This window comes from Aspergillus fischeri, genomic scaffold, assembly GCF_000149645.3.
Source record: "Aspergillus fischeri NRRL 181 1099437636266 genomic scaffold, whole genome shotgun sequence".
In the NCBI taxonomy this organism is placed as follows: Eukaryota; Fungi; Ascomycota; class Eurotiomycetes; order Eurotiales; family Aspergillaceae; genus Aspergillus; species Aspergillus fischeri.
This window is the reverse complement of record NW_001509760.1, coordinates 3,686,825-3,704,366: the sequence shown is the minus strand read 5'-3', so window position 1 is coordinate 3,704,366 and position 17,542 is coordinate 3,686,825. Positions and strand designations below refer to the sequence as shown.

The window sequence follows — 17,542 nt, the reverse complement described above, 5'->3', positions numbered from 1 at the left end:
GTAAACAAGTCAGAGAAATAATAATAAGAAAAGAAGGGGAAAAGATTATGAGGACAAAAAAGGAAGAGACAGAGAGAGGAAGGAAAAGTATCTCAAGGTGGAGATTGTTAGAGGGTGAAAAACAATGCATCATCCGTGAATCGAACACGGGCCTCGTCGATGGCAACGACGAATTCTACCACTAGACCAATGATGCTAGTTGTTGAAATTACTTCTTTACTTTGCTATATAGCTAAATACGCACCATAGTCCCTCCATATTGCAAGAGGGGGAGAGTCCAGCACAGTGAGGGAAAATATCCACGAGATTTGAGAACCAATAGTTATTTAGGTAGCCCAGCGACGCCTACAGATATTCTATATGAGTGTTTAGGGGTTCGGCAGAAATATCGAGTAATATGTAGTTGGTTCCACTGGAGAGTCTGGAAATATATAGATTCTTCGTGAAGCCCTAAAAAGGTTAGAGATTCGATGAATAGCAGATGGTCTCAAACCTCGGATTTCTGTACCGTCAGGCCTCTGATATCAGTAAAAGGCATTCACGATTTCAAGCCGCTACGTTTTACCAACAAAGCACAAATCAAGCGACCTTGCTATGAGATATTCGGATATAATTCTGAGTTGTCATACTCTGGTACATACGGCCACAGGATGTGGAAAACAGGGCTTCCTATATGATACAATGCGTTTATTGCCACTGAAGGGCAGAGGTTGTGCCTGCCAATATCTGTCAATCGATGTCTGGTCCTTAGAAGGATACGGTGAGAGGGTGGTCGTCCGTCTCTTCACAGATATCTGAAGGAAATGGTGATCACGCTTTGAGTAGAAATCCTTCTCAAAGCTGTCCGTATATTCGATGTCAGCGAGAGCCATTGCTCGTTATCGGTATCTTCACTGTCGTCTTCTTGATCAGAGTCATAGACCTATTCGTCTCTCATCATGGCGGCTGATCATCAGTTTAGCATCAGCTTGGTCACTATGGACGCTCATCATCTTTGACTATACAACCACTTTCTTCATCCTGATCTTGGATATCCTCGCATAATACCCTAGATTCGCTGGAGACTGTGCTGAATTGGCTCTCAATCTCGGCGATTGCTTCATTGGCATTGCCGCCGCAGCCTTCAAGAATCACTTTCAAGGCTTCCACTTCATAAGTCGGCAACCGAGCGACGGCATTGACCAGGAACTCGAGCAGGTCAACATCATAATTGCAGGCAGGGAAGTACAGTGCACGATCCCTGTCTCTCCCAGTTTTCGTATGGCCCAAACCTCCAGACCCTTCCAGCTCCGTACGCCAATAAATATGCTGCAGCGTGCTTAAAAAGAAATAGGTATTTGGAGCGCTGGCGTCGGGCTCATGAATCCCTTGCTCACACCAGCGGTGCCTTTCAAGGTTCGGTTGGACATGAACATAGTGAACCCTGGTTGATCAGTGCTCCGGACGACAGACTGACTGGCAGAGACAAGGTCCACTCTTCGCTGTAGGAAGTTGTCTCGCTGATCCATTGCCGGATTCCCCGGCTTGGGAAGTAATCCATGACTTTCTTCCCTGCGTTATACTTTGCTTTCGAGAACCATACGTTTTCGCCTGAACAGGGACTGGGTAGTAATGTGCAGATGTGATCTTTCGTTGCTCTTTGATGTTATAAGAAAGTTCGTGTGGTGGGAACCGCTCGCCATGTTCATTTATAAAGCCCTCTGGATCGTATATCTTCGTCCCCATTTGACGTTATAAGAGAGTTTGCGTGAAATGGATCTTGCCTCCCGTCGGCCTTATTTGTAGCATGCGGTTTTTGCCTATTGCTATGTTAGCAAAGCACACACCCACGAACGGTGCAATCTATACTTCATTTTTCATCTTGGCTGCTTCTCCGACAGGGGAAAGGCATAATCTCTGCTGTGTTGGTACCAGCAGTCTTCATTTGTGAGAATGTTTATAAATAAGCTCCGCGCAAGTTGGTGTAACTTGCTGTGTACCAGGCCGAATGACATCACGGCAAGGTAAGTCGACCATCTGGTGGGAGGTATTCGTATGTTTCGCGAAGGATATCCATGGTGTTGCCATTCTCGTCTAGTGGCAAGTTAAAGAGGACGTAACATACTGGTACTTGAACTCATAAGAACGGAGGAATTCTCATGGACACCGAAAAACCCTGACTTGGACAGCTAGAGCGAACTCTTTTTTTAACCAAGGAAGCACGGATATAGATAACCCAGTTAGCATTGTGACATGGAACTCCTTGCCTACGGAGTTGAAGTTAATATAAACAGACCTCTCTTTGAGGTCACTCTTCACCTTCAAGAAGTACCTTTGAGGAAACTGAGTAGGGTCAGTCGGAGTGCGGCTGTGCCGTGGTCGTGAGTGCGTAGAATCAGTTGACATTGTGTTAGTGTCTGAGGGAAAGTAAATTAAAGCGCCAAAGAGAGAGCAGAGTAAACAATATGGTAGGAGTGATAGGGAATATCAGATGAATAAAGGGAAGGTGGAAGTAGTGAGATTCAGTGTGGCCTGTACATCACCGGCATCTCCACGAGTCGCAGGCCGGTTAGTAGTTGGACGTGCCACGCTCGTTGGCAGATTCGGAGTCCGGGAATCCATCCTGGTTAGGAGGTGTTGTATCAATAAGTTTGATGAGATGTCAGAACAATCATTGCCAATGCCAGCATCCCATGCACGTCGCCATGTTCGAATCGAGACTGACTTCCAAAATAGGAAATGGCTCGACATGTCCAGTTAAGTAACTAGATACCACACGCACTATTAGAATCCATAAGTCCAAATCAACATTAGCAATGATCACGTTACCTTTTTCTTGTCCTACTGATGGTCCAGTATGACAATCTCTGGTACCAACGACCTGATATAGTCCCGATATCGCAGGTCGGGTCGTATCAAGGTCCAATCCCAGCCTTGACACCAATCCACAATATCTGGGACATCGTGTACTACGCCGTAAATCGCAGATCCCAGTCCACGAATTGCGTTGCTCCTAGCCCTTCTTCTCCTTCCCCCCGCCCCCCCCCCCCACAAGGCCATCTGAGGAGCTCCTGGGCCTTGGTGCGCTTGCCCGCAACTTCCGCTTCTTCGGCCGCGGCGGCCTTCCTTCTCCAGCCGATCGACTTCGGCCCGCTAGTATGATAATATCATATATCAGCATCACCCCTGGCTCACTACTATGCGTACGGAGTGGCAATGACAAACTTACCAGCGTTTCGATGGACGGATCCATCTGACAATATGGGCCTTCTTGCAAGGGACTTGTAACTGTAACTCTGGAGCCGGAAGTCAAACAGGTCATTTGAGAAAGTAAAAAGTCGTAGCTGGTATTTCAATGTAATGGCTATTAGTAGTCAACGAGTAGCTGGAGAAGTGATAATGTTTCATAGAAAAGCAAGGGAGGAGGCCAAAGATAGTAGCTTGAGCATGTTGGTAGGAATGGTCGGAATATTCACTGTTCATCCACTGGCTTTAAATTCTGCTAGTGAATTGCCTGCTTTAGATCCATGTTGTGTGAATACCTCTAGGGCTGAATAAGTGGATAATCAAAAGAACACAGCCCAAGGGTTGACCTGAGTATCGAGAATCCCGAATTCCTGATTCATTCACGATATGGTAGACATAATTTCAAGTCACAGGAGACGTCTATATCGAATTTGCGTCCGTTGATGGTATTGTATTTTACCATGATATCTGCAAGGAGTATACAAGGGTCGGGACCCTATCTACATACATACATTGCGTTCAGCAGGACTCAGTCCTACTATGCATTGATAGTTACAAGCCTGTCCAGACCACTTCAATCAACCTCCGGTTCAACGTCGCTGACCTCTTCGTACACCTCGTCCATGGCGTCTGGATTGAGATTGGCTGCGTCGGGGGTGATGCCATCCTTGTGCCTGTCTCTGTCGTGGGATACCGTGCGCCATCCAAGTGGCTGCGACGGGTCTTTGACGTATTCGGACATGGGAAACTGTCCCGGAGTCAGCTAATATCCAAAAGAGGAAAAGAGATAACCTACGTAATGATCGTTCTTCTTCATCGTTACAACCCATGGCACGTTGTCGAAGGTCACAGCACGCAATCGGAAGTATGTATTGTCTGGAATTTTGCTGACTTCCCTGACGAAGCTGTCAAGGTTCGGCGTCGGAACGCCATTCACGGCGGTGATGAAATTTGTCGGTGCGAGGCCATACTGATAAGCTGGCGAACCGCGACTCTGGAGAAAGTTAGTACCACGACTACATTAAACTCTCAAGTACAACGTTGAACATACCCTTGCACTGACATACACCTCGCTGTGCAGCTTGGAAATTTGCTGACGTACGGCGTGGTGTGGCTTCTGCAGCACAGCACCGCAGAATACAACAGCACGGTCGGTCTCCAGGTCCTCGGTAGGTACCGTCGGTAACTTGAGATGCATCTCCTGTCCGTTGCGCACGATAAGAGCGTCAAGGACCTCCTTCTCATACATTTTGTCCAACTCAGAGACGCGAGTGATCAGTTGACCGTCCAAGGTTAAGATGATGTCCCCTTCTTGTAATGAGTCCGCGTTGTCCGTAAACTGCGGCGGAGGACAGTCGACTTTGCGCACCATGAAGAGCTGGTGCCGCGATGGATTCGCCTGTGCTACCTTCTGGATCCACTCTTCCGAGACACCCATGATGCGGGCCTGACTCATTTGAACCACATAGCTCTCCATGTTGAGGATTCGCAGCTTGGGAATGATCCCCTGCTGAATCTTGGATGTAACGGGCAGGAGCGCCGGCGTGGCGAAACCGAGATGGTATTCCACATCCTTGTGAGAGCTCGGGGTGCGCTCTCCGAGATAGTTGAGCCACAGAGCCTGGACGACTCCATCTTCCCCAATCAGCACACCGTTCGTGCACTGCCCACTCAGGCCCGTGTCAACCGTGATGGCATCCAGGTTGATCGCCCGGTAGCGCGGCGCCGAGGCATTCGCGGGAATCGAGACGGTGGTGATGTCGGTGACCGCTGTCTTGGCCACCACGATGCGGAAGTTCTGATTGAAGCCCACGAAGATGGTCTCCTGGCCCTGCTTGATGTACTCGGTGCTCAACTTGGCACTCTGGACAGGAGCCTGCACCAGACTGGGGTCATATTGGATGATGGTATAGTTCTGTAGAGGATGCAAGAAGATAACCTTGGCCGCGACAATGATTGAATCGGCCACAGTGATGTTGATGTCACATAGATTGTAGGGAACAATAGCTCTGGACACCACAACCAGACCTTTTTCGGCATCGATCACCAACCCGAAACCGGTTTTCTTGGCTTGCGGGTACCCATCGAGCTTCAAGGGCATGGTGCAGGAGACACGTACAAAGCTGCGCACGATATCCGCAACCGCAGGCTGACTGACTCCGTCGAGTTGAATGAAATCAGCTTTCCTAGGAACCGGCGTTTCAGCTGGCACGGGGTCAGCGAGATCAGAGAAGTCCCATAGCCCCGTCTCGTCGTTACGAATGGCCATTCGCATCTTGGGATGCCAGTGGCGGTCTATGTACACGATGCTGGTACCACGGGTGTGAAGATCTCGAATATGACGATACGAGATGACCACCCGAGCTCGATCCGGGATCGTCTTCATTACTTCAGTGAACTCGTCTAGATTTCGGGTCGGGCGTTTGTCCACAGCATCAATAATCCACCCGGACAGGGTATTCTCCAACTTGAAAGAGCCTGCTGCTTCGCAAACATACACTCCTCGAGCGGCAATGGCATAAAGCCGGGCCTGCTGATAGGACAAATTGTGGAAAGTGCCACCGGCTACCGTGACAAAACGGTCTGGCGTGATGGCATGCAGATCGCCCACCTCACATTCCACCTCGACATTCTGACCGCCTCTCTGAACCAGCAAACGCACGGTCTTCCCGACGCTTGAATCGAGGATATCGTCCAATCGGATGAACTGCGTTAGAAGCTCCCCGTTAACCTGCAGCAGGACATCTCCTTCTTCGAGCTTTCCATCTGCAGGCCCTTCGGGTAATATGATCTCAGCCACCAACATACTGGTCTCATGCGGCGAGGCTTTGCGCACAGCAGCCTCCCACTCGGGCGTCAATCCCAAGCGACGACACTCGTCGAAAGGTTTGAGGATCCACTGTGTCTGAATCGTACCCCGGGCGACAGGCTCACCGCGTCGGATGCACTCCAACGCTCGGAGGGGGCGGTCTAGGGGAAGGAAATAGTCCGTGGCCGCACCATCCGCGCGACCTCCAGCCTGTAAAGCAATTGCATGACCGTCGATATTAACGACAGGACTGCCGGAACTGCCACCACTGGCGGCTGCCGCGGCCTGGATGTAGTTCGTATTAAAATCACAGTAACCGTCACCATACTCCGGCGCATTTCTGTCGAGCCGACTGATGACACCAGACAGAATGCTCAGCTTCTCCCCAGCATCGTTACCCACGACTCGAATCTCACATCCCACACGGGCCGCCTCCGGTCGAAGCTTGAGCTCAGTCAATTCCATGTATCGAATGGCCTTGGGGTCGAACTTCAGAATACCAAAGTCGTGCACGGGATCTCGATAAACAGGACGCACGTCGCACTAAATAACCCATGTCAGCACTGCATATTCAACCCTAGAGACCAGACCCTACTCACCTCCTCATGATTATCAAATATACAATAACCCCAGAACGGCCCCGCGCAAACCACATGGCGATTCGTCAGGATATACCCGCGCTCAGCATCGACCACAAACCCCGTCGCCTGACTACTCATCGACAAGTCCGTATCAAACGAACAGGTCTGGCAGAAATGGATCGACACCACGCTCTTGACCACCTTTTCAATGGTAGCCTGCCACTCGGGCGAATCCGCCTGCGCGGGGCCGATAGGCATCACCCGGCCTGTATCCTCCTCATCCTCGACATCGTAGACGGTGCCGTTCGCGGGCGTCGCGTCCCCGGGCGTTAATGTCGAGCTCTCGGGTTTCAGGTGTTTGGCTGGACGCTCGGCGGGGGCCGCGACGGAGCTGCGCTTGCGCTTTGTGCTGGTTTCGCCATTCAGATCCATGCTCTTTCGAGAAGCGGACTGAGGTAGGGATGGACGGGAGCGAGTGAAGGGCGCGAGGGAGGAAAGCAATCGGTTGTTTGTCCCAAGCTTGCTGTGTATGACAGGTGTTGCGACGCTAGTCCACCGCGAGAGAAGATGTCGATGCGGTAGTAGACGAGCAAACTGCTTATGCGGCGATACAGACGTAACACTGTAGACACTAGGCGATCGTGAACCGCTCCAGGAGAATCGAACAGACTGTGTAGAAATTCGAAATGTAGAGGTGTATAGCGATGGGGGCGGCGCGGAGGCGGAAGTAGCAGTAAGATCAGCGATAGTAGTAGCGACCGGCGGGCTCCTTCTGTACAAAGGGAGCAAGACGCAAGACATTCACAAGACACCCCCTCCAAGTCAGCTACTACCTTAGGAATAGGAGAGGGAAAAGAACCAAAGAATGAAAGAAAGAGGAGGGTGAGACGAAGGTTAGTAGGGAGAGGAAGCGTCAGGCACTCAAAACTCCAGAGCTTCCCAAGGTTCTTTTTTTTTGCAGGGCGGACAGCCGCAGCGCAGACCACTGATTGGGCAAGACCCTGGCCCGACAGTGGCTGGAAGGGGGGATCAAGTGATGATGCGCAGTCATTGTAGTCCTGTCTTCTGACCGTTTCTACTGCATAGCTTAAGGTAGATATTGAAGAGAGAGCGACCGAGACAAATTGCAATCAAAGCGGATCGTCGTCCGAATTGAATTGTTGTTCTACCCTGGTCGTCTACATGTGAAGCAGCACAAATCCCACGATTACTGTCATGGCAACGTCACATCCGGAACAGACCCCAAGCCGCCTCCTCTTATGGAGCCTTGTAATATACATCACTTCCTAGTATACAAGTAGATACAAGTCAAGAGAATATATGTCACTTCCTTATCCTCGCAAATCACCTACAATACCCGGAGACAGTACATCAGTCCCAAGTCCTGCTCCCATATACACAGGACAGGGAAAAGACAGTGCCGATAGCGCCAGAGAAATCCCTGAGGCCTTTCCAGCGCGCGTGGTGTTGAACACTGCAGGTTCAGAGCGTGGCCCGGCTAGAGCCATTTTGTTGTAGATAAAGAAGGTTAGATGAAAGAGATCTCTTGTACTGCTTCTTGGTGGAGACCGAAGAATGGAAGAGTTGGTGATGGTTATGAAGAGATTCCTGGGTTTCTGTCCTCCAGTTAATAAACGGCCGAGTGATTATTCGTAGTCTGTCGTCTATCACTGAGAAGGTTGGACCCGAATCGCATGTTCGCAGTGTTATCGAGTGTCGCCTGGCGCACCGTTTCTGCGTAAATGCGTAATCCCAGCCCAGCAATGACCGCTCATGCCGACCCCGGGTCTGTAATCAGCGTAGCGCCGAGCGGATGAACGCCGAGAACAGCGCAGGTAACCTCGAAACGAGGGGCGTTGACTTTTCTGTTGCCTTTCGTGTGCTGGCCGATTGCTATTCCAAATCTGATTTCAGGCGCGAATGAACCCTACAAGTGCTCGTACTCAAACCGCCGACTCGGCCGCGGGCGACGGGCTGGGTTTGGTGTTGCCAGGCGTACCTTGCGGGCTAGGTTGGGGTGTACCCACGGCACCTTTCGACGGCCGGAACAGCTCATTCAACTTGTTGTAGAGCTCGTTGGCCGCTGGCATATTGGGAGGCGACGTCATGATGGCCGGGGCGGCGGGAGCCACACCACCCGACTTCTTCGCTCGATCGGCAATAGTCGCCAGATACGCCAAATTGGCCTGGAGACGGCGCATACACTCAACATACTCGAGACTGGGCTTTTGCGTCGGACCCTTGGCTGCATCGGTCGCCTGGTCGGAAGTTGGGGATGGATTGTTGTCTTGCGATGCTTGTTGATTGGGAGGCCCTCCAGCCTTACCAGCCGCCTGCAGATTGATGACCTCTTGCAACAAGATGGAGTTGATATCCAGGAGGGTTGAGACACGAGCCTTCTCTCGCGCTGCCGCAGCCGGACTCTGCCCTGCTGTCGGAACGGATCCTTGCTGTTGATTTGGCTGCTGGGAAGGGCGTTGTTGCTGTTGTTGTTGTTGCTGTTGCTGCGGCTGCTGTTGTTGCTGTTGTGCCGGAAGCATGCTATTCGCAGAGACCGAAGCCATGTTCTGTGTAAAGTTTTGCGCCGCACTCGGGGACATGTTCGAAGTCGGGGTGCCCTGATGCGGCACGAACTGGCTAAGAGTGGCTGGAACAGGAGGTTGGGTGAAAGCAGCAGAGAAATTCCCGTGGGGACCTGCAAAGCGGGAAATTGCACATCATGTTAGCGGCTTGCCTAAGAGCCTAATCATCCAGGGCGTCCATCCGAAGAAGTAGTGCGACTGGATACTCCGCAGATACTCTCTAGATATGAAACGGGGCAAGGGAGGTGTTCCGGAACGATGTTAGGCTAATGGCCCGCACAAGTAGGACAGGAAATTCATGGCATCAGGGATTTGGAATGAGGAAGACAGCTGAATCAAAGTTCATTCAAAAACAAAAGAAGCTTAAGATAGCAAGTGCAAGTACTCGATCGACAAGACGACAGAGGGACCAGGCCAAGGGGACAATGCACCCTACGCAGAAGAAGGACGGCCGGTGAATGGCTGGACGACACGAAAAGGAAAAGCAGAAAAAGAAAAGATAAACTAGAAAAAACGACCATGGAGATCACAAGTCAACGTACCAGACGGCTGCTGAGGGAAACCAGACGGCATCATAGCTCCACCGGGACCGCCAGATTGCAGAGGGACGGGACCGAAAGAATGCTGCTGATGCGGTTGTTGGACCGGCGTCTTGGATTGGGGAAAGGAGGAGGTGGGCATAGCATTCGGATAGAAAGGGAACTGCTGTCCGTGTGGACTCTGTGTGGTGACAGGATAGCCCGCGTTGAGCTGCTGCTGCTGCTGTTGCTGCAGAGCAGGATAGCCGGTAGCGTTGGGATCCATTTTTCCTTATTCACAGTTGTTCTGGTCCGAACGTAGTACCTTAGTGATTCGACTCCTGGAGAAAATTTGCCCCCAGTGTTACGCTCGGCGGTCTTTCTTCCCGCTCGACCTATATTAATTTGCTGGACGAAGGGGGATGCGCAAAAAAAAGACTTGAAATAAGGCACCGCACGGACGATAGGCAAGACCCCAGTTAGAGCGTCAGAATAATCTGCGAAGAAAAAAGACCAGCTTAGCTAATGTACGACCCGTAGACAGCTGTTTGACACACTGACTCGTCGGGGAATCCAGGGATGAGTCGTTAGTCTACGGAGTCAAAGAACGAAAGGGCCAAGGCCAAAGATGATTGGCTCAAAGAAACGGGTGCTTTCAGGAGTCGGAATAAACCAAGTTAAGGGGTGGAACAGTTAGTTCATTTGGCTAAGAGACAAGATCGACTCCGGAGCAGTCTTCTTTTGCTGGGACAAATCAATTTCATCGACCACTGTGCCTCGGAACGGGATTATTCGTCCGCCGAACACAAGTAACGGACTACCCAAGGTAATGCAGCGGCTTGGTATGGAGTAGACAGTGGAATCTTAACAACCCGGTAGTTGCAACTGAATCTATGATGCCTCTGACTCGATACGGATGATAAGAATCTCTGTCTGATATAGCGAACTGGACGATGGAAGGATGAAAGAGGGAGATTGCGGCAGCGTTACGATACGTAAGTCTCATACGGGTAAAATATCAGATTACCAGCGGGATTTGCTCTGTATTCTACAAAGGACACGGTTATACTCCGTACGTACTGTTACGGCTTCCCTAAAAGAGTCAAACTGAGACATCATAGGTCAATCATCGACTGCAACTATCGAAGATGCAACTTTATAATCATAAATGTAGACAGGTGGACACAAAGTATCTGACAAGTACCTATCACTTCAAATCTACTGCAAGATTCTTCCCCTTACCTCTCCGAAGAACAGTTGGAATAATGAAAGGCTCTATCGATGCTGAAACCCTTCCAGAACGTCATCAATCACAGGCCTGAGCCCAATCCGCTGTGGCAGGCCTCGGCGACACTGACAGTGACAGCTGATATATGATGGATCACATATTTCATGCTTCATCAATCATCATTCCCCAGCGATGGCACATAGCCATTATGAGCTTGACAAAACACACAGGGTCTCTCCTCTCTCCTGTCTCTATTTCCTGGACATGATTTCCGACTTCCGGGATGTCCAAATCAGGTAACGATACCCTGGTCTGATCGATTTTATTGATCTGTCATTCGAGAAGTCTTGGCTGGCTGACTGGGCCGATGGACGGGTTTGCCATCCATGGTCTCCGTTTCTCAACATATGTCGAGTCTAGGACAGCTCATTCACGGATTGTGCTGCGGCTCGTCAACTGAAGCAATCTTGATTCAGTCTCCTCAAATAAGAAGCATATGATGTTCATGTGATGGGAGAGGTGTACTCACCTGATAGAGTTACGGCATCAGGGCATCTTGACTGAAGAGTCATGCTTCCATCTGAAGTACTTTTTTTCGTGAACATAGGCCACGTAGCGCCCGAACATCTTGACTCCTACAGCGCCATTACGCGTTAACTGCGGATTCCACCGGCTCATGCAAGGGAGCATTGATCCATGGTTTCGGGATTAGACAGCCATTAATATGGAAGGAGGTCGAGGATTGGACCGTGGAGGCCCGGATATATAACTCCGGGACCATCACAGGTGAGTAGTTCCGCCACTAATTTTTGCTGTCGATCAATAGTTGATACACCCATCTTTGCCCCATTGGAAAAGAAGCTGTTCACCAATTCACACCTATGAATGGATATCGTGGATTGAACAGGGCCGTATTGGTAAGTTCATTATTATTGCAGATCAGCCGCGTCTTCTGCCAGTCGAATGCTTGATCTCCTTGTTCCTGTGATGCAGTCCGGCGAGGGCAGACTGATAACTACCAATCTTGTGGGAGCGATCAATGGCACTATTGGTCTCAACGATTCGTACTTACTCTAAGGAGGTGAAGTCAGTATGAGCAATAGGTGATTGTGCTTCTGTGAGGTTCGCTGTCTAGTGTCTAGACAGTTGGCCTCTCGAGATCGTCAGACGCAGAAGAGCGTTAGTTCGTAAGCCCAATGCAGGTAGGGGGGAGGGGAGAGGCGGCTCCTGGGCGCCGCTGTGCGCATAGATGTATGCATGGCAATGAGGCAGCCTTGGCCGGGGTAGAGTCATGAATGCAATTGATTACAGTTTTGGCCTGAGAGTGCAGGTTGCTTTTTCGTAGGATATTGTCAGGCGCTCTTTAAACGAAGTTGTTTCGCGTGTATAAAGCACGGTGGAGCATCGCAAGACAGTTTCAAAGCCCAGTCAAACCTTGTGGACTCCAGTTCGTGGATCTTGTCCTTGCTACGATCTCTTTTGTGCCCGGTTTTCTTGTTGTTCCATAAGACATGTCTTCGGAAAGTAGGTATCACCGGCTCTCTTGCACCTTATCAGCATTGGAAACCTGGATCGTTAACTAGTCTTCTCATGTTAGACGACTCGAAGTTACCATCCTCGACTGGTGACAAATTTGATTATTTGCAACAGCTGGTACAAATACCGAACATCCGAGAGACTAGTTGCTTGTTTAAAAAAAGCTGATTCAAGCGGGTGCAGACGCCAGGGTCAACGGATGTCCAGCTCGGCAGCCTCACGTATGGTCATTATGCCATCATTTATATTGATCGCAATGGCAAAGTTCGGGTTCAAACTTCTCCTTCAATTGCGAATAGCTGCTGGACCATCCTGTCTCCCATTGTTATGGAGAACTTTCTGGAAGCAGTGGCATTATCGAACAAAGACAGCGTGTTCCCCGGTCCAAGTAAGTCCTTCAGATGTCCACAACAGAAATAGACTGACGACTGAGGGGTAGACTCCACCCACGCATCGCCTTTGGCAAGAGGAAGAAGCCCGCTGTCGCCACAGTCGCTTGGGACAGGAGAGGTCAACGACGTGACGGACCAGGACGATGTAAAGGCGTCAGAGCAAAGAGGCACAGCTGAACAGGTGCCTACTGATTATGGCCGTCAGGCAAAAAGGAGGAAAGTGTCTCATGAATGTGTAGTGTCGCTGAACATCACTTGCCATCAGAAAGCCATGTTGCCGCTCCGAGACAGAAGGCTTCTGCGAAGATACTATCAAAAAGCGTTCGAAAGCCTGCAGCAAATCAACTGTCGAACCATCGCTAAAGCATATGTCAAACTTGTCGAGCCCCGAAAGCAAGTCAATTATCCTTATAACGGGCGAAAGCTTATCGCTGGTATCTCTCGACAGCTCGACCCAGAGATGACAAAGCCAGCCTGGTGGCCACATGGTGTCACACATAGAGAGCCCGACCATCTTCCCAAAGCGGGTAAGATATAACGGAGGCTTTCTCAAGTTTCCAGAAGCTGACCATATCAGAGAGAGTTCGATTGCTTGTGCACATTCTCTGCGAGCTCCGCGACAGCCGTGGCATCACCGTCGCGAAGCTTAGAGAGGCCGATCAATCCATCCGCCGTCAGATTTCACCACCGGACCGTCTGGAGGTCCTGGACGAGATCTATCGTGTACGAGAAGAAGAGGAGAGTTACCTGGACGACCATCTCCGTACGTAGCCCCTGAGGTTTCTATCAACATCAAAAGAGGCACACTCATCTCTTGACAGACGAACAAGCAGTTGTGTATATCTCTCGAGCACACTTGCCGGATGAGATAGACCCGAAGAATGCTGGTTCTCCCATGGCAGAAGTGATGAACGCAGACGTGAACTCAGTTTACAAGCGAGAGGGTTATGGCATGGAGTCCCATACATCGGTCTTTCCGTCAACAGGAGCTTTTTTCACCAGTCATACTGATACAGCAAGCGGGAAGGGCGATCATGGGATCATGCACGCCAACCAGGATCCCTGCCCCTCCGCAGCATTACCGACTCCCAGGATACTGAAGGACGTCCACGAAGGGGACCATCCGTTCTCTGTAAGCATTCCATCGGCCCATGCCTTCCACCATGCTCTCCCACCTGTCCCGTTAAACTTTCACGCCTTTCCTCTGCGATTTGATCATGAACCGAATGTCAGTCATGGGCAGCAAGATCAGCATGGGCCGGACACGGGCGTTGCTGGCCATGGTATGGAAAGTTGCCCAAACCCGTACTATTTTAACTTTTGACGTCCGATTCTTGGGAGGCTGATAAAGCTGTCTTCAATTTGTCTTTGGGGAGGATTCTCTGGTTGCTTGATTTCGGTTCTTGTGGATCATTTGGCGGGTGATTTGATACGAGTCAAAGCGCATATTCTTGTTCATCGTCGTACTTCATATAGAAAATTTAATAGTAGTTGAAGGTAGTCAAGTGTTAGGAACTGGTTCGAGAAGCTGAAGACAGGAAAGGGAGTTTCGGTTTGGAAGGGGGCCGACAGAAGCAAACACCTACCTAATTGGCTGTGCACCTGACCTTCCAGAAGTGGTATCCAAGGCTGCCGTTGAGCGCCGCCCTAAGATGCTTTGAAGCAAACTTCATCAATTGAGATTCTTCCATCGATGACCTCTCTTGTCTGCAAAAGTTGTGTATAAGAGGTATGAACGTTACATGGACAAGCCCCGTTTGAGTTACAGGAGTGAAGCTAATCCAGATTAGATGGAAGTCCAAATGAATTCATCTTGCAAGTGCTGCACTTATTTCAGCTAGTTACAAGAAAGAAGAGGAAAAAGCAGAAGGATGAATATGTTAGGGCAGTGATCCATTTACAGGCACTGTGAGTACCAGTCATTCACCTTCTGGCAAATGCTTCCACTGACACAAGTCGTTGGCCCGTTCCAGCCGATACCGCCGCACTGTCCCCATTTCTGAGCGACTCCAGTAGGTTCTGCACCTCCTGTAGTAGTAGTGGTCGTTGTGGTGCCGGAGCCGGTTGCTCCAAGACCCGCCATCAGGCCATTGTATGCTGGCTTCTTAACATAGTTCTCATCCCAAGGCAATGGGGCGCCGTAGCCTTGGAACACGCTGGGGACCCAGGAGTACTTGTCGGTCCAGTCCCAGATGGTGACACCCACACAGCCAGTGGTGCTAACGCATGCTGCGGCCACGCCCTGGAAGTCAGTGGACTGCTGGGCCAACTTTGCGGCGGTCGAGGGCATCTGCATGCGGATGTCAAGTTCGGTATAGGCCACCTCAACGCCGAGAGCAGTGTAGCCCTTTAAGACGGTCGTCAGATCCGATTGGCTCGGAGTGCTGCCGACAATAAAGTGTGCCTGGAGACCGACGCCGTCGATCTTCGCGCCGTAGGCCTTGATCATCTTGACGATATTCTGCGCAGCAGTCGCTTTGGCGCCGGAGTATTCAATGTTGTAGTCGTTGTAGTAGAGTTTCACGTCGGGATCTGCTGCGGCAGCAGTCGCGAACGCAATAGGAATGTATGCTGGGCCGATTATCTGGTAGAAGACGGAGTTACGGAAAGTACCGTCCTCGTTCAGGGCTAGATTGACAGGCTTGTCAGTTTCAGAAGTACTATTAAAGGATAGATGGAGCAGCAAACCTTCATTGACAACATCCCAGGCGTAGCACTTCCCCTTGTAGTGAGTGACCACGTTGGTGATATGGTTCTTCATGGCCGCCAAAAGGGTTGCATTGGTCCATGACCCGCTAGAGACTGTCAACTGTCAGAGAGTATTTGAGAATAAACAAGATGTCCACCTACCCCAGTTAGGTAGCTGACTGTGCCAGACCAGAGTATGGCATCGCATCAGCTGGCCATTCTTGTTCGCCAGATTGACAACGGCGTCTCCATTTGCGAACGAGAAAGAATTCTGAGAAGGCTCGGTGGCATCCCACTGTCCACCAAAACAAGCAATTAGCTCCTGACGCAATGCTCCAGGGAAAAGACATAAACAAACCTTCATGGAGTTTCCGGGAGTGATTTGACCAAAATCATCGGTGTTGCTTAGTTGCGCGACATACGCAGAGTCCGTGAGCTCTGGGTTGTCAGTAGCGGAACCAAAGTACTTTAGTCCTTTGGCTTTGGCTGCGGTGTTCAGGCCAGCTCCATATACTCTAGAGCGATGTCAGAGATGTTTCTCCTCTCATGAGTGGGTAACATACAGAGGCAGAGCAGCCAGGGCTGCTGCGAATGAAGATAGATGAACCATCTTGGAAAGTACTTTGAGATACGAGTTCAAGAAGGATAGTTATCTAGTTTAGTCAATCGCAAAAATTCCATTGCGCAGGTCTGGATGCCCGTTCTTATACGGACGAAGGCTATTATGATCTAGTGAAAGGACCAGGCTAATAAGACATGGTTCTCAATACTCCTTGTCCAGATTGATCCAGATCACTTCAACCGGCGCTAACGTCGTCGACGCTCGACGGCCGGCATAATTTCCTTGATATATTCTTCAGGTCAAGGATAATGCGAGGGCCGTGTGGCCTCTTCGGGGCATGGCACCGTGGCAGATTGGTGCAGGAAGGCATTGCCCACACTGACTTCATCGTTTTGGGCAGCATGACCGGTTCATATTCGGCCAAGAACAGTAAAAACCCCTATTTGTCGAATAGTCTATGAAGCAGATCAAGCAATGATAGCTTTTAGCCTGAAAATAGACACGAACGCTCGTAGGAGAGACGGCTGACGAATGAATGTGAGTTTCCAAGGAGTAGGAAGGTGGTCCAGGGAAAATTGTGGAGGGAGTGTGATTAATCTATCTTCAACACTAGAGTGACCAGACGAGTTAGTATTGTTGACGAGGGATTTAGGGTGTTTCAGGTCACTTCAAGTGCCACAAGCGATGTTTTGGCTCCCCATTTTAATGAGAGACTTCGCTACAAATGTCCTTTGAGTTAAAGAGGTAATCTGTCAAACGCGAAAGCGAACCATGATCAGCATTGTAAGAGGACCAGGTACCAACGGCAAATGCCGACTTCTACTCTTTCAGCTTCAGTACGCCAAACGAGGGAGCGAGATCCAGTAACCTCCATGTTTCCAAAAGTGGAGTTCTTCAGGGGATGAAGGAACAGAACTTCCCCGCATTTTGTCCGGATAAATTGGAGCAAAGGAGTGGCTGGCCATCATTCCATTTACTCCAGAGACTTCAAGAGGCATGACTTTCGTTAATAGCGAACTAACGTAAGCGGAATTCATCTAAGTTATTTCATCCTATACAGTCATAAAAGTTCGTTACGTAGGATATTCGGCCCACGATTCCGGCGCCATTCGGCAGTTTGTCCTTACAGCCTGAAGAAATACAGCCTGCAGAACAGCCTATGGCTGTATGTACATCATTGAAATTATAGGTTATCCCAAGGGATTTCAGGGATCGAAGATCCGGGAAATACACGAATCCCTGTGGAGTGCAGAAACGCCCAGAGCGATGCCTCTTTTCTGTGGTAGACAGATACAGGCATATTGCCCAACGTTGTCCGCCAGGCCGCGGTGTAGTGAGCTCAGAAGCATTCAGTCTGACAGACTACTGCACATGCAATAGCCAGTGCATCCCTGAAGTAAACGCGCCGGTCGACGAAAATC

The 17,542-nt window shown here is 50.2% G+C and overlaps 5 protein-coding genes and 1 non-coding gene across 6 annotated transcripts, besides 2 other annotated features; 1 reads left to right on the top strand and 5 right to left on the bottom strand.

Annotated features, from left to right (window-relative positions):
- Window positions 1-125: 125 nt before the first annotated feature.
- On the bottom strand, window positions 126-196 carry NFIA_059620. The gene has a single exon. It is a non-coding gene; the product is annotated as a tRNA-Gly (tRNA).
- Window positions 197-975: 779 nt separating this feature from the next.
- NFIA_059610 (uncharacterized protein) lies at window positions 976-1,508 on the bottom strand (the record flags this gene model as incomplete). The annotated part of the gene is given in 2 exon segments (XM_001258503.1): window positions 976-1,367; window positions 1,379-1,508. The coding sequence occupies 2 exon segments, from the start codon at window positions 1,506-1,508 to the stop codon at window positions 976-978; spliced, it is 522 nt and encodes a 173-aa protein (XP_001258504.1).
- Window positions 1,509-3,799: 2,291 nt separating this feature from the next.
- NFIA_059600 (putative nuclear serine protease HtrA2/Nma111) lies at window positions 3,800-7,416 on the bottom strand (the record flags this gene model as incomplete). The annotated part of the gene is made up of 4 exons (XM_001258502.1): window positions 3,800-3,973; window positions 4,022-4,219; window positions 4,277-6,577; window positions 6,634-7,416. The coding sequence occupies 4 exons, from the start codon at window positions 7,414-7,416 to the stop codon at window positions 3,800-3,802; spliced, it is 3,456 nt and encodes a 1,151-aa protein (XP_001258503.1).
- Window positions 7,417-8,558: 1,142 nt separating this feature from the next.
- On the bottom strand, window positions 8,559-10,001 carry NFIA_059590 (uncharacterized protein; the record flags this gene model as incomplete). The annotated part of the gene is made up of 2 exons (XM_001258501.1): window positions 8,559-9,310; window positions 9,740-10,001. The coding sequence occupies 2 exons, from the start codon at window positions 9,999-10,001 to the stop codon at window positions 8,559-8,561; spliced, it is 1,014 nt and encodes a 337-aa protein (XP_001258502.1).
- Window positions 9,092-9,144: a microsatellite.
- Window positions 9,947-9,969: a microsatellite.
- Window positions 10,002-12,806: 2,805 nt separating the features above from the next.
- Window positions 12,807-14,195, top strand: NFIA_059580 (DUF2841 domain-containing protein; the record flags this gene model as incomplete). Its single annotated transcript, XM_001258500.1, has 4 exons — window positions 12,807-12,867; window positions 12,919-13,398; window positions 13,449-13,634; window positions 13,693-14,195. The coding sequence occupies 4 exons, from the start codon at window positions 12,807-12,809 to the stop codon at window positions 14,193-14,195; spliced, it is 1,230 nt and encodes a 409-aa protein (XP_001258501.1).
- Window positions 14,196-14,768: 573 nt separating this feature from the next.
- On the bottom strand, window positions 14,769-16,169 carry NFIA_059570 (putative endo-1,4-beta-xylanase; the record flags this gene model as incomplete). The annotated part of the gene is made up of 5 exons (XM_001258499.1): window positions 14,769-15,499; window positions 15,560-15,673; window positions 15,722-15,854; window positions 15,918-16,074; window positions 16,123-16,169. The coding sequence occupies 5 exons, from the start codon at window positions 16,167-16,169 to the stop codon at window positions 14,769-14,771; spliced, it is 1,182 nt and encodes a 393-aa protein (XP_001258500.1).
- Window positions 16,170-17,542: the final 1,373 nt, after the last annotated feature.